Genomic DNA, 12,817 nt, shown 5'->3' with positions numbered 1-12,817 from the left:
TTTTGGGATTCTGGGATTAACATCCTAGAAAACACCACAAGTCTTTCAGAGATTAGTACCCCTTACTGCTCCCATTTCTGCAGGTCCCAGTCTGTCTTGGAATCCTTCTGTTTTATTTGGCTGAGCCACTTTACATAGGTGCATTGCCCTCTACAGCTTGAAATTACAGAGCAAAGTGGAAGAGCAAGATGAGGTAGAAACTTTGACAAGCAACATCATAGTGACACACTGGTGAGAGCAGGTTGAGCTCCACAGGATTAACCATTCCTGAAGGGATAGAAGTGTGTTTTATACATGAATAATAAAGCCTTAATATCGCTCTTGCAGTTAAGTTCATTAGCAAGGGTTTTGAACAAATGAAAGCACTCAGCTCAGCAAAGGTGCCTTGCTCTGCAAGCCCTGGCTTTGTGGATGTGATGTCTGAAACACTTGCCTAAAAATCCTTGCACTGGCTTGAGGCCAAAGAAGGACAAACCAGGGTGATCCCAGCAGCTGAATGGGGAAAATTGTATGAGTCCAGTTGTAGTCCATCTTAGCTGGTGCCCAATTGTTGTCTCCCAGCTGCCTAAACCGAGGTGGCAAACAGTGTTATGGTTAAACACGATATTTAAACTGCATTGTTATGTCGGTGATGATGGGTTCTTTGTTGGAGATGACAGAAAAATCCCATTGTTTAGAGTTTTCCCAGACTCGGTGCTTAATACAAAGCTCTGGAAAGCACAGGGTTGTTTAAACATTTGATAAAGAAAATATGTGCAGTGATGGGTCTATTCCACCAGTAAGGAGCAGATCAGCCTGCAGCACCAAATCCTACCTTTATAAATTCAACATGTTGCTGCAATTTGACAAAATAAAATCCTCAATCCCTCCATGTGGAAAATAGAAGTGTCTGCAAAGCAGCAGAATATTGAAACAGTGTGCAAATTATTCATTTTAAAGCTGGTAGCAAAATGGATTTGGAAAAGCTTTGGAATTTCTGAATTATTTAGAAAATCAAGATGCTTTACCAGGAATGCATGAAAAATTACAATTCGCAACCATGTGAGCATCTTCGTACTGATCCATAATCTTCGCATTGATTTGTCTTTTCCTTGGATAAGTGCTTTAGACAAGGTATTCTCAAAACAATCATGATGCCAAAGCCTAAACTTCAGCTTCTCTGTATTGACACAATCACACAAACACACTCCACAGCCTGGGATGTTTTGTTTGGTGAATGGACACAAAGAGGTTTTAATTAACCCACTCCCGCCCCATGCTGTGTGGTGCTCTCATGGGCATTTTTGCATTAATTCCTGTCTCTCTTTGTGTGTCAAATGAATGTTCAGGGGTTGGAACTAGATCATCTTTAAGGTCCCTTCTAACCCAAACCATTCTCTGACACTGTGATCCACGCTCCTGTGAGCGTGATGGTTGTTTGGGCTCTGTGCTCTTTGAGACCCAGGGAGCTGTAGAAGGAATAAACTCTGGGAGTGATAAATTTGCACCAGTTCTCTGGAAATGCCCTATTTTGGAACCATAGCAATTAATTATATGTTACTGTTGCTGATGTGTTTTCTATTGTTGTATCACTTTTAATTAAAGCCCCTACTTCAGTTTTGAACTAGATTCAGTGGAGTTCCTCAGAAGACTCCACTGTTTGTACTTTCAGCAAGTGTTGTTCTCTGGTTTGTATCCCTAATCCATTGCTAGAGTCACTGAGAACCTGAAGAAATTCCTAAGACCATTTCAGAGACTTGCAGTTATGAACTGATTTGACTTGATCACAGGGTCCTCACACCTCATGTCCTTGACTGCTCAACCTGTAAGTCATCAGGACAAAGTTATATTTGCCTGAGCCTGCTGTCTCCTCCACTTGGCATCTTTTATTTACAGAGTAATTCTGCCCTGGGAAAGCTCAGTGCACTCACCAAAAGACATGAAATATCTCCAACCTGTAGCTCTGATTAGAGCCTGCAAGTGAGCAGTTTACAGCCATCCCATTGGGACACAAGAGGAAATGCTCAATTTTGAGCAAAAGTATGAGCTGAGCCAGGATTATTTATTCATGTGTTGGAGCTAGAAATCTCAGTTTTTTCTTTCTTTCAAAGGTTTTGGTTTTTTTTTTTTCTTTCTCTAGTAACATGTGTTCATGCATGTCTAGGAAGCAGAAACTAAAGAGAAAGCTTTTTCAAGGGGAACAAATAATTTGGAGATTCTCCAGTTTTTAGGAACTCAGGACAAGAACAGAGAATGATTTTTCAGAATGACAATTGCATTTTCAGTCAGTGCCTGCAGATTTATTCATTCAGCCTGGAACATCTCAGGATGACAGTTTGCTAGACACCAAAGTTCTGTTAGGAGGATTGTCTGAAGTACTTTTGGGTATAAACCCAAGTTAAGCAGCTCTGAATTCAGGCCTGCCTTCCCTCTGAGCTGGCTGGGTACAAGGAAGGTCCACTTTCCATGAAGCATCTCTGCCACAGCAAACGGCTGTGTCTGAGCCAAAACCCTCCTCTGCATGGTTTGGAGACAGCGCCTGGGCATCCCGCACCTTTCCAGCTCAGGAGAAAAGGCAGAGCAAGTGTCCCCATACAACACAGCTTCACCCCATGGATTTCCAATGAGATGCCAGCTCCTAGGTGGCAAAATTGATGCAGAAAAATGCTTACAAGTTCCTAGACCACACAGAGGTCTCATGTGATGTTTTGATTTGTTGAGATTTGCTCTTGCTGGTGACCCAGGGGTGACCCTGGGATAAAATAAAACACTTCCAAATACCCTGTTTTAAGTGACATTATGTGTTTAAGGAAGACTTTCCTCTTTTTTCTTTTTTCTTTTTCTTTTTTTTTCAATTTTGTTTCCATCCCTATGAAGATGATAACAAAAGATGGTATGTCCTCAGAGCACACTGATGTGTCACTGTGGATGCCAATCCCCACAGACGCTCCTGATGTTATTAATTTTTAAAACAAACTTGCTGATTGAGGTTCTGACTGCCTTTAAATTGTCTCTACAAGGAGACTGTGTACTAATTAACCCACAGAAACAATCAATGATGTACCTTTTTCAAGTTTCAGGGTGATTAGAATATGAAAATGAAGAGCACAATGGTGCAGATGTTTTAAAATCACAGCAGACAGCAATTAGTGACATGGGAACCAGCTGCTTATCTCTCCAGATAAAGCCTCTTAATAGGGAATTACACTTGAGGAGCCATTACACAGATGGATCTGCAAATGATTTAAAGAGGGGGCGTTGTAGTATTAACTTTGATTTGCAAGCCAGATTCTTGACAAGCTTTATGTGTGTTACCTCCTAAAAAAGGTGCATTTGGAGTAGGAGGGAACCATCCCTTTAAGCACTCAGATTTTTTTTTCACATGTTGGATTTTCTAAATGTATGTTTTATCATAATTTTTCTTAAAATTTTATTTTTTTTAATTTGTATTTTTTTATAATCACTGTTATTATATTACCAGGCCATTGGTTTTGTTGTCATCTCCCCTCAGTTTTTGCATTTGGATTGGAAGCAGCATGTGGGTTTAGATGGAAGCTCAGTCACAAGAACGAGTGTGCAGACTGAAGCATCCTAAAAGATCCCTAGGGGATAGATTCTGCTGCTGGGTACCACTTGCAGAGTAGGGTGCTGCTCCTCCTGAGGCTGGTACAGCATCATCTCCTCAGCTGCAAGGGCTGCACACCAGCATAAAACTGTTTTGGGCACTAATCACGTCTGCAGGCACAGGGTTGCAAGGCCTGGAGGGACAGCATAAAACACACAGCATAAAACCTCTTCTTGTCTGTGACCAGTGATCACCAGTGTATGGGATCTATCCTGCTCACAGGTCTGCCCTGCCAGCACTGAGGCCTGAAACTCACGAGTTTGTCATTCAAATCTTATTCTACTAATAAGAGGATTCTAATCTTATTCTACTAATAAGAGGATTGTAATCTTATTCTTATAGTCTAAGGTTTAGATGTGCTGGATCAGGTTGTTCAAGCCTTTTTGCAGTTACAAAAACTATCATCTTCTTTTTGTGTATTTTGTTTTCTTTAAAAGGAAGTTGGGATTATTCAACCTACTAAAAACATCCAGTATAGGAAGAGAAATATCCACCAAGGATGATGAGTTGTAGTAAAATTACATGAGTTAATTTACACTTCTACTTCCACAAAAGAAGAAGGAGCAGACTCTCAGTGCATAATAGTTGGCTGTGCAAGAAAATCCCATTTAATGAAAGAGCAAATGACAAACAGAGGCCAGCGCTGAAATCTGAAGCATTTTTAGGGTCTTATAAACCAAAAAGAAAATACAGAAAAATCCTTCTGTTTTCATGAAAAAAAGCCCACTCTTCTTAATGCTGGTCTCGGCTGGCTGCCATAGGAACTCTATTTGAGCCAACAGCCCCATGGAGCTGGAGTATATTACATACTCACTGACAAATAAAGAAAAGAATTTGGGTGAAAGGTATCAAGATATCGGTTTCTTAAGATTCCCTCACCATCCTGACAGGTCTGACACCTGACATCTCTGTCAGCTTAGCAGAGTCTTGGCTTAGCTGAGCTGGGTCTTATTGGCTTTTTGGGATGGTGCTCACACAGCAAGGAAAATTGAAGCCTAAGCATTAGGACCAATGGGATCAAGCAGTACCCCAGATGAATACATAGGGAAAAAAATATACTTGGCCATACTACTTTCAACTGATTTAGTAGTGCTTTTAGGTAAACAGCCCCCCCATATCCATTTCAGCCACTGAAACTCAACCTGCTGCAGCCAAATTGTCTCTAGTCACTGTGCTTCAGAGGAATTATTTTTGGGTGGTGTGGATGTGTCTGGCAAGGTAGAGCCAATAAATGTTACGCTGGAAGAAGTTTCATGAGGAAACCCAGCAGACTGTAATGAGCTTGGGCAGATATATAGTTCTGACATCCCGCTTAGGAAATGGAGTCCCCTGATCCTGCAGACCGGTCATTTTTTGAAGGCCTGCTGAAATTGGAGTGCTTATCTGCGTGATTAAATGCCTCCAGAGCTGGCACCTTTGATGACATAGGCATATCTTCCTCATGAATTTTAAGATCGATGTGGTGGTGGCCTGTGCTGCTGGAGCAATGACAGGGCTGTCATTAGGGGTGTGCTGGGAGTTGCATCATCACTGTGTAATGTACAGGCCAAAGAAATGAGGCTGGAGGAGCCAAGCCGTATATCAGCATTCATCGCTGATCTATAGCTGGCCTCTCCATTCTGAGCCCTTATTAACTGCCTTAAAATACAGATCAGAGATTATTGCTCCTTCCAGACCATGGATCTCCATGTGTGTGATAGATATGGAGGGAATAGGATGTTGCCAGAGTGCGATGTTTTTGTTCCCTGCTGTAACCCTCCTTCTTATTTTTATCTTTTTTTCTTTTTCTCTTCCAAATGAAATGTTTCGGGTCATTTAGTTTCACAGCTCAGCATTTAGAAGTAACGTGGGTGTCAGAAGCTGGTTTGGCTGCAGCCAGCAGGCTGGGATCTGTTCAAGAACAGCCTGGCCCTGCCTCAGTGTGGGTGCTGGGGCCCAAGAGAAGCCTCAGCCCAGCATTTCCAGGGCTTCTGCACATCATGATTTGTGGTACCTTGGGAAGTGAAGTTTTATGTGAGGCTGGAGTGAAGCACAGCCATCTCCCCCTGGCACATCACCAGGGGATGGCCTGCCCATCTCCTTGTGCCAGAACACACAGCCTAGTGGCTGGGCAGCAGGAGAAGCCCAAGTGGCCCAAGCAAAATGTATCTCAGGAGCTATGGCATCAGTTTAAAACAATTAAAATAAAGCAAGCTGTAAAACTGCAGTGCTGGTGCTGCTGGTTTCCCCTTCCTGGACCCATCCCAAAATATGGACGTGGATGGGCCCCCTTTTCTGAAGGAGGGCATCAGTGGGGGTTGTGTCCTCTGTGTGCTGTAGGGCTTATGTGTGGGAGGCCACTGTGAGGAAGACGAGGAGAAGGATTCATTCCCCAAGGGCTGTTTATGCTTTCAGCTCTTTTCTCAGGCTGAGGAAACCGGGTGTCGCTCACCCACGACATCTGCAGCTCCACCACAGCTGCATGCTTTCGTTCTCTCACTCCACAATTCCTGGAAATCTCTGTTTTCCCTGAGCATGGCTGGTCCATGTGTGTGACAGCTGAACTATCCACAGGATTTAAGACTCCCTGACTGCTGCTCAGACAATGGACCAGAACAACTTCATCATTATTGCCTATTCCAGAAAAGCCACATGTCTATATTTATATGGGCATGAAAGATAGCTCAGCATCAATTTGTCAATAATGTGCATGTTTAGTGGCCACTAAATAATGTGCCATGGGCTTGGGGTTGTCTTTTCAAACTTCTCTGAAGTTGCACAGAACTAGGGATGCCTAATTTTCCCAATTCAGAGCCGTCTTATTCCCTTTTGCCTGCTTGCCCCAGAATTTGTGTTGCAAACACCCCAATGGGCTAGTGATAGAAACTTAATTGTAACAGGGTGTTTGTAGGAGTATTTATTATCTACTTTTCTTTCCTTGGTTCTGTTTTTATTTTCAGTCTTATCATTTATTTGACATTCACAACAGTGTCAGTAGTTTGTACAAAAGCAGTTGTATGGTCTGACCCAGAGCTTTACAAAATAAAGCTGCAAGAAAAAAAAAACAACAAACAAACAAAAAAAAAAAAACCAAAAAAAAAAAAAACAACAACAAACCAACAACAACCAAAAAAAACCAAAACAGATCAACCAAAGAAAGTAAAAAACAAATAGATAGATACTTTTGCTTTAAAAGGAAAAAGTTACAGCTGAAGTAAACAATTTTTTTTTTTAGCTGGAGGCCCACCAAGAGAAAACCAGTAGAGTTTCTTTTGCTCTGTATGAGTCTTCAGCATAATTCTGCCCTTGCTGTAACCTCTGCGGCTTGAAGAGCTCCTGTCAGAGTAGAAATCATGTTGAAAATATCTCTCACCAACATTGGAAATAGCAGAGTTTTAAAATGGAAAGGGAGTAATGCAAATCTTGAACCTGCCAAGTGTGCCTCACACACTTGACGCTATGCATATGATTTTAAGCACTAAGTATGCAGGGATGGCTTCCATGTGGAAATTCAAGTAAATCTTTGCAGCATCTGCCTTCATAGGGAAGTGGACCCATGGGTTTTCCTCTTGTTTGTTACAACTTCCAAGATAATTTTTCAGTTTTCTTGTTTACAATAATGAGTTTAATTGCTGCTGTTGAGTCTCAAGTTCTGTGAGTGATTATTTTTCAGGAAAAAGGCATTCTCACCAGGAGGCTGAGTTGCACCATTCATCCATTGAAAGGGGATATTTCACTGGTGTTTTAAATTAAAAATCAATAGACTATGTTCCCTTAGCAGTTTTGCATTTATAGAAATATTTCCACTGTTTTTAGAGCAGGGAAACCAAACAAAACTTGTTTACTGTGCATGAAATCTAAATGCAAATTTGGCTCAAGTATAGGAAGATTTTATAAAGGTTCCTAACTTTTACAAAGTCATTGTTGTTATTCACTGCATAAAAAAAGAGCTGCAACCAATCTGAATGAATGGGCTGCTAAACTAATTTTATTTTTTTCTGTTTATTTTCTGCTCCCTTCCAGGTTTATGACAGGCCACAAAAACATTCTGCTCTGCACTATGATCCAGGCCTCCAACAAGACTTCACCAGTGACACCTTAAAATCAAAACACCAGCAGAAAAGTAGCAACCAGCACCACATTGACTGGTCAGCGAGCTCCGACACTGGACCCGCTTCTCAGAGCTGCTTCATCAACACAGAGCCCAGTAGAGAAGCAATCAGTGCCACCAAGGTCTCTGCTCTGGAGCCAGGAGTTTCCTACAGCAAATCCCAGGCCAAGAAGTCCTGCAGCAGCAGCAGCAGCAGCAGCAGCAGCTCGTGGGGGCAGCTGTCAGTCAGTAGTAAAGAGCTGGCGATTTGCAGCGCAGTCCCGTCACCCAGCGGCATCAGCACGGCTGCCCAACCAAGCAGTGCCTCCGAGTGCAATGGGCTTTTGCCTCTTGGAGATCAAGAGGGAGCTGTGCAGCTGGAGGCCCCCGATCAGCCTGCTGGAAGTACGAAGAAGAAGTCCAGCAAAAAGGACTTGATGAGCCAAACCATCCAAACCACGGATATGGAGTGGGTAAAGAGCGCTCAGAAAGCATTTGACAGCAAATCCCATGACAGCATGGAAGGGAAAAAGGAGTCTTACTCGATGGACAGCATGTTGGATATGTCACCCTCAAAGCAGAATCCCGTTTCTGCCAGCACTTGTGAAAGTGACACCAATCACGTACGAATTACTATCCCAATAAAGTCTCCGACAACAGATGCGTCTGGCCACAAAAGGAAAAAGAGGCAATCCATTAAATCCTCTATAGAGAAAACTATCCAGGAGAAAAGCCTGCCTTCCGTGCTTGCTTTGAGCAGTGAAATGGCAAACAGGACCAGCTCACAACCAGAGGGGAGTAAAAAAGATCTTCGAGCCACAAAGCCAGGGAAAGTGATTGAAAATGAGTCCCCCTTAGTAGCAATTGACAGTGGTGTGTTCACAGACAAAGCATCCCCCAACAGTGCTGCCCGACCCAGAAAACCTCTACCTGTGACATCCACTCTCCTACCCACCAATCTTTCCACAGCTGGCAAATTACCTGACATCCAGCACCCCAAACATGCAGCTAAGCGTCGGTGGACCTGCAGCAAACCTAAATCTATTCTTCGGGAGACCTCCCTGACGACGTCTGAGAAGCTGATGGTGGAGCCTCCTTCAGCCTATCCCATCACACCATCCAGCCCTCTGTATACCAATACAGACAGTCTTACTGTGATCACACCTGTCAAGAAAAAAAGAGGACGACCAAAGAAACAGCCTTTGCTCACTGTTGAAACCATTCATGAGGGGACCTCCACCAGCCCAGTGAGCCCAATCAATCGTGAATTTCCAGGAACAAAGAAAAGGAAGAGGAGAAGGAATCTGGCCAAGTTTGCCCAGATGGTTCCAGGAGAGGACAAGTCCATCAGTGAACTCAAATTTCACAAAAAGGTTGGGAAACTTGGGGTCTTGGATAAGAAGACCATCAAGACCATTAATAAAATGAAAACCCTCAAGAGGAAGAACATTCTCAATCAGATCTTGTCCTCCTGCTCCAGCAGCATAGCTCTGAAAGCAAAAGTCCAGCCACCATCTAGTGCTGGGCCGACCACCATTGATGCCAGGCTAGGGAAGCAGATCAATGTCAGCAAGAGGGGGACTATCTACATTGGTAAAAAACGGGGCAGAAAGCCAAGGGCAGAGCTGCAGCCTCAGCCGGAAGAACCTAAGACAGCCATCAAGCACTCAAGGCCTGTTTCCAGCCAGCCAGAAAACCCAGCAGTGCCTTCCAACCTGCAGTCACTTGTGGCATCGTCACCAGCAGCTATTCATCCGCTTTCAACACAATTAGTGGGGATCAACGGCAACCTCAGCCCTGCAAGCACTGAAACTAATTTTTCAGAGTTAAAAACTATGCCAAATCTTCAACCTATCAGTGCTCTTCCTACAAAAACCCAGAAAGGAATGCACAGTGGAACTTGGAAGCTGTCTCCACCCAGGCTAATGGCTAACTCACCTTCTCACCTCTGTGAAATAGGTTCTCTGAAAGAAGTCACGCTGTCGCCAGTGAGCGAGTCTCACAGTGAGGAAACCATACCGAGCGACAGTGGGATAGGTACAGACAACAACAGTACCTCTGACCAAGCCGAGAAAAGCTCAGAATCCCGCCGGAGATACTCCTTTGATTTCTGCACCCTGGACAACCCAGAGGCTATCCCATCTGACACCAGCACAAAGAACAGGCATGGTCACCGGCAGAAGCATCTCATTGTGGATAACTTTCTCTCTCACGAAAGTATTAAAAAGCCAAAGCACAAGAGGAAAAGGAAAAGCCTGCAGAACAGAGATGACCTCCAGTTTCTGGCAGACCTTGAGGAACTCATCAATAAGTTTCAAGTGTTCAGGATTTCCCATAGAAGTTATACATTTTATCATGAAAATCCATATCCCAGCATCTTCAGGATTAATTTTGATCACTACTACCCTGTGCCATATATCCAGTATGACCCATTGCTCTATCTTCGCAGGACCTCTGATATGAAGTCTAAGAAGAAGCGTGGTAGACCTGCCAAAACCAATGACACCATGACAAAGGTGCCTTTTTTACAAGGGTTCGGTTACCCTATTCCCAGTGGGAGTTACTATGCACCCTATGGAATGCCTTACACATCAATGCCTATGATGAATCTTGGTTACTATGGTCAGTATCCAGCTCCTTTGTACCTGTCTCACACGCTTGGAGCGGCTTCCCCATTTATGAGACCTACCGTGCCCCCACCCCAATTCCATGCAAGCTCTCATATGAAGATGTCCACCACTGCCAAACACAAAGCAAAACACGGAGTGCACCTACAGACCCCTGTGGGAATGGGCCTTGGAGACATGCAGTCTTCTTTGGCTCCTCCGAAGGTTGGAGGAACAAGCCTTTCAAGCGGCCGACTTCACAAAAGGAAACACAAACATAAGCACAAGCATAAGGATGAGCGGATACTGGGGACTCACGAAGATCTGAGTGGTCTCTTTGCTAGCAAGTCCACTGGCTTCTCCAGCCACGCCATCAACGAGAGGCTGAGTGGCTCAGACAAAGACCTGTCCTTGCTCAACGAGAAGAGCAAGCACAAGGAGAAGCAGAAGCACCAGCATTGTGAAACCGGGCACAAAGGCTCAAAGAGTAACTTTGAAGTGGATACGCTGTCTACGCTATCACTTTCTGATGCCCAGCAGTGGTCACAGAGTAAAGATAAAAGTGACTCAAGCAGTGATCCCATTGACTCTTGCACAAAGAGATACTCTGGTAATACTGAGAGTAATGGAAGGTCAGAGTCCCTGGACATGTTTGGTGAAATAAATTCCTCAAGTGAGAAGCGGGACAATGATGCAAGTGGGAATAAAAGAAGAAGCTTTGAAGGCTTTGGAACTTACAGGGAAAAGGACATTCAGCCCTTCAAGACAAATAGGAAGGACAGAAGTACTTTTGATTCTTCAGCCTCTTCAGGTAAGCTTTGTTTTATTCTCTTTGACTATTTACTGCTCTTAAATTTCAATGCTGAACAAAGAGGGACTCACCATTTACAGCAAATACATTTAATAGCTAATAACTTCTCTGGCTTTTGTAACTGCTTGTCATTCTTCATCCAAACATAGGGGAGATCAACAAGAAAGTTGGCTACATCTTAAGCCCAAAGTTTTACAAGTCTTTGAGTTGTTACACAGCACTTTTATAAATATTTGTCCTGCCTTCATCTATCACTCATGGCTTGTTGCACTTCTTCCTAAAATCTGACCTCTGCAACAGCAGCAATTTTAATACCTGTTGGCAAGGTGGTCATCCCTCTAATCAGTTTCTAACATCACATGATCAAAGCCATTGGCCAGCATTTGGGACAAGAACAGAGACTCTGTTCTGGCCCATAAAGCAACCAAAACCCATTTGTTGATGGGGTGGACCAAACAAGTGGGAATGTGTGAGGCTGTGTCTGTGTCCCATTAATGTGTTCTACCTGCTGAGCCAGAGGCATCCACCATGGTGATGGCTGGGCTGAATATTTTGAGATCCTGGGTTCAGCCCTAATGTATATCTGTCAATTCCAGTCTGCAGGTGTCATGTAAAATAATTATCCTGAGCATTGAGTGGCTGTGGGAAAGGGCTGGTGTCATGGAAACAAACCCTCTCCAATGGACTCTGAAGAGTTTTAGGTCTCATGACTTGGAAATATAAGCTGGGTAGATGAAGAGGGAGGAAGCTCCTTTCAGCTGCTAAGGACATCTGTTCCTCTCCTGCAGAGTGGGGAAAAAGGGAATCTGAATCTTGTCTGAGAGACTGAATTGTACTTTACAATAGGGAGCTGCTTTTGTGATGACACAGAGGCAGGTGTTTTGGTGCATTACAAATGAATTTAGCTTGGGAGCAAGCCCAGTGCTTCTACACCATCAGATATTTATCACAAAGCAGATTTCACACTTAGCTCTGGAAAGGGGTGAGCTTTTCTGAACCAGCCGGCGATGGATGAGATTCTGATGTGCTAAAAAAGAGCTTCAAAGAGAAGTAGCTGATAGCCTTCAAAATTAAAAGAAAATTAACTGAGAACACAGGAGTAGAGAATTTGTACTTGCCAGTGTAGGGCTCTAAACTGACTTGTAACTGATCGAGTTTCAAAGATGCTCATGCTTAAGCCACCTAAATATTTCTAATTCCTTCACCGAGACCAGAATCTGAAATACAGTAGTGAAAAGCAGTCTGAAATGACAGATTACCCCAAGAAAACATTCCCATTCATGATATCATATTATATTAGACCAGTTGTGACATCAAAAAATGATACATCCAAAAATATAGGAAAGGAGATTTATATAAGTCTCTGAACATCAGAGTTGCAACATGCCTGACAAGGAACAAAGGTATTCTCCACCAAATGCTGCAGTGGCTATTTCATTAAGGAAGTTGGGTTCTGGCACATAGGATTAAAAGGCTTCAAAGTGTTTAACAAGCTTATTTTTCTTTTTTTTTTTTTAATGGAAGTTCACATTTTTCACAGTTTGTTAACAGCCTTTGCATTTGTAGCCTTTTTGCTCTTTGAACAGAAGATGTTTGCTAAATCTGTAATTTTCAATATATTTCACTAAGGCATAGCAAACTGTCAAAATTCCCAACAGTGTTGAACTTAAATTAGTTTCCAAAGTAGGGGCATGATCCCCACCAGACTGATTTGAAGATGGAATTAG

General features: G+C 43.2%; 1 protein-coding gene across 13 annotated transcripts in view; it reads left to right on the top strand.

The window, feature by feature from the left end:
- SETBP1 (SET binding protein 1) overlaps window positions 1-12,817 on the top strand; it is a 265,843-nt gene that overhangs the window by 176,460 nt on the left and 76,566 nt on the right. For all 13 annotated transcript variants that reach the window (XM_064405207.1, XM_064405205.1, XM_064405204.1 and 10 more), the window contains one exon: window positions 7,607-11,090. In XM_064405207.1, coding sequence (XP_064261277.1) covers window positions 7,607-11,090 — 3,484 coding nt within the window. The remainder of the gene's footprint in view (window positions 1-7,606; window positions 11,091-12,817) is intronic.

Source organism: Passer domesticus, chromosome Z (assembly GCF_036417665.1).
Source record: "Passer domesticus isolate bPasDom1 chromosome Z, bPasDom1.hap1, whole genome shotgun sequence".
Lineage (NCBI taxonomy): Eukaryota > Metazoa > Chordata > Aves > Passeriformes > Passeridae > Passer > Passer domesticus.
This window is presented reverse-complemented; position numbering and strand designations above follow the sequence as displayed.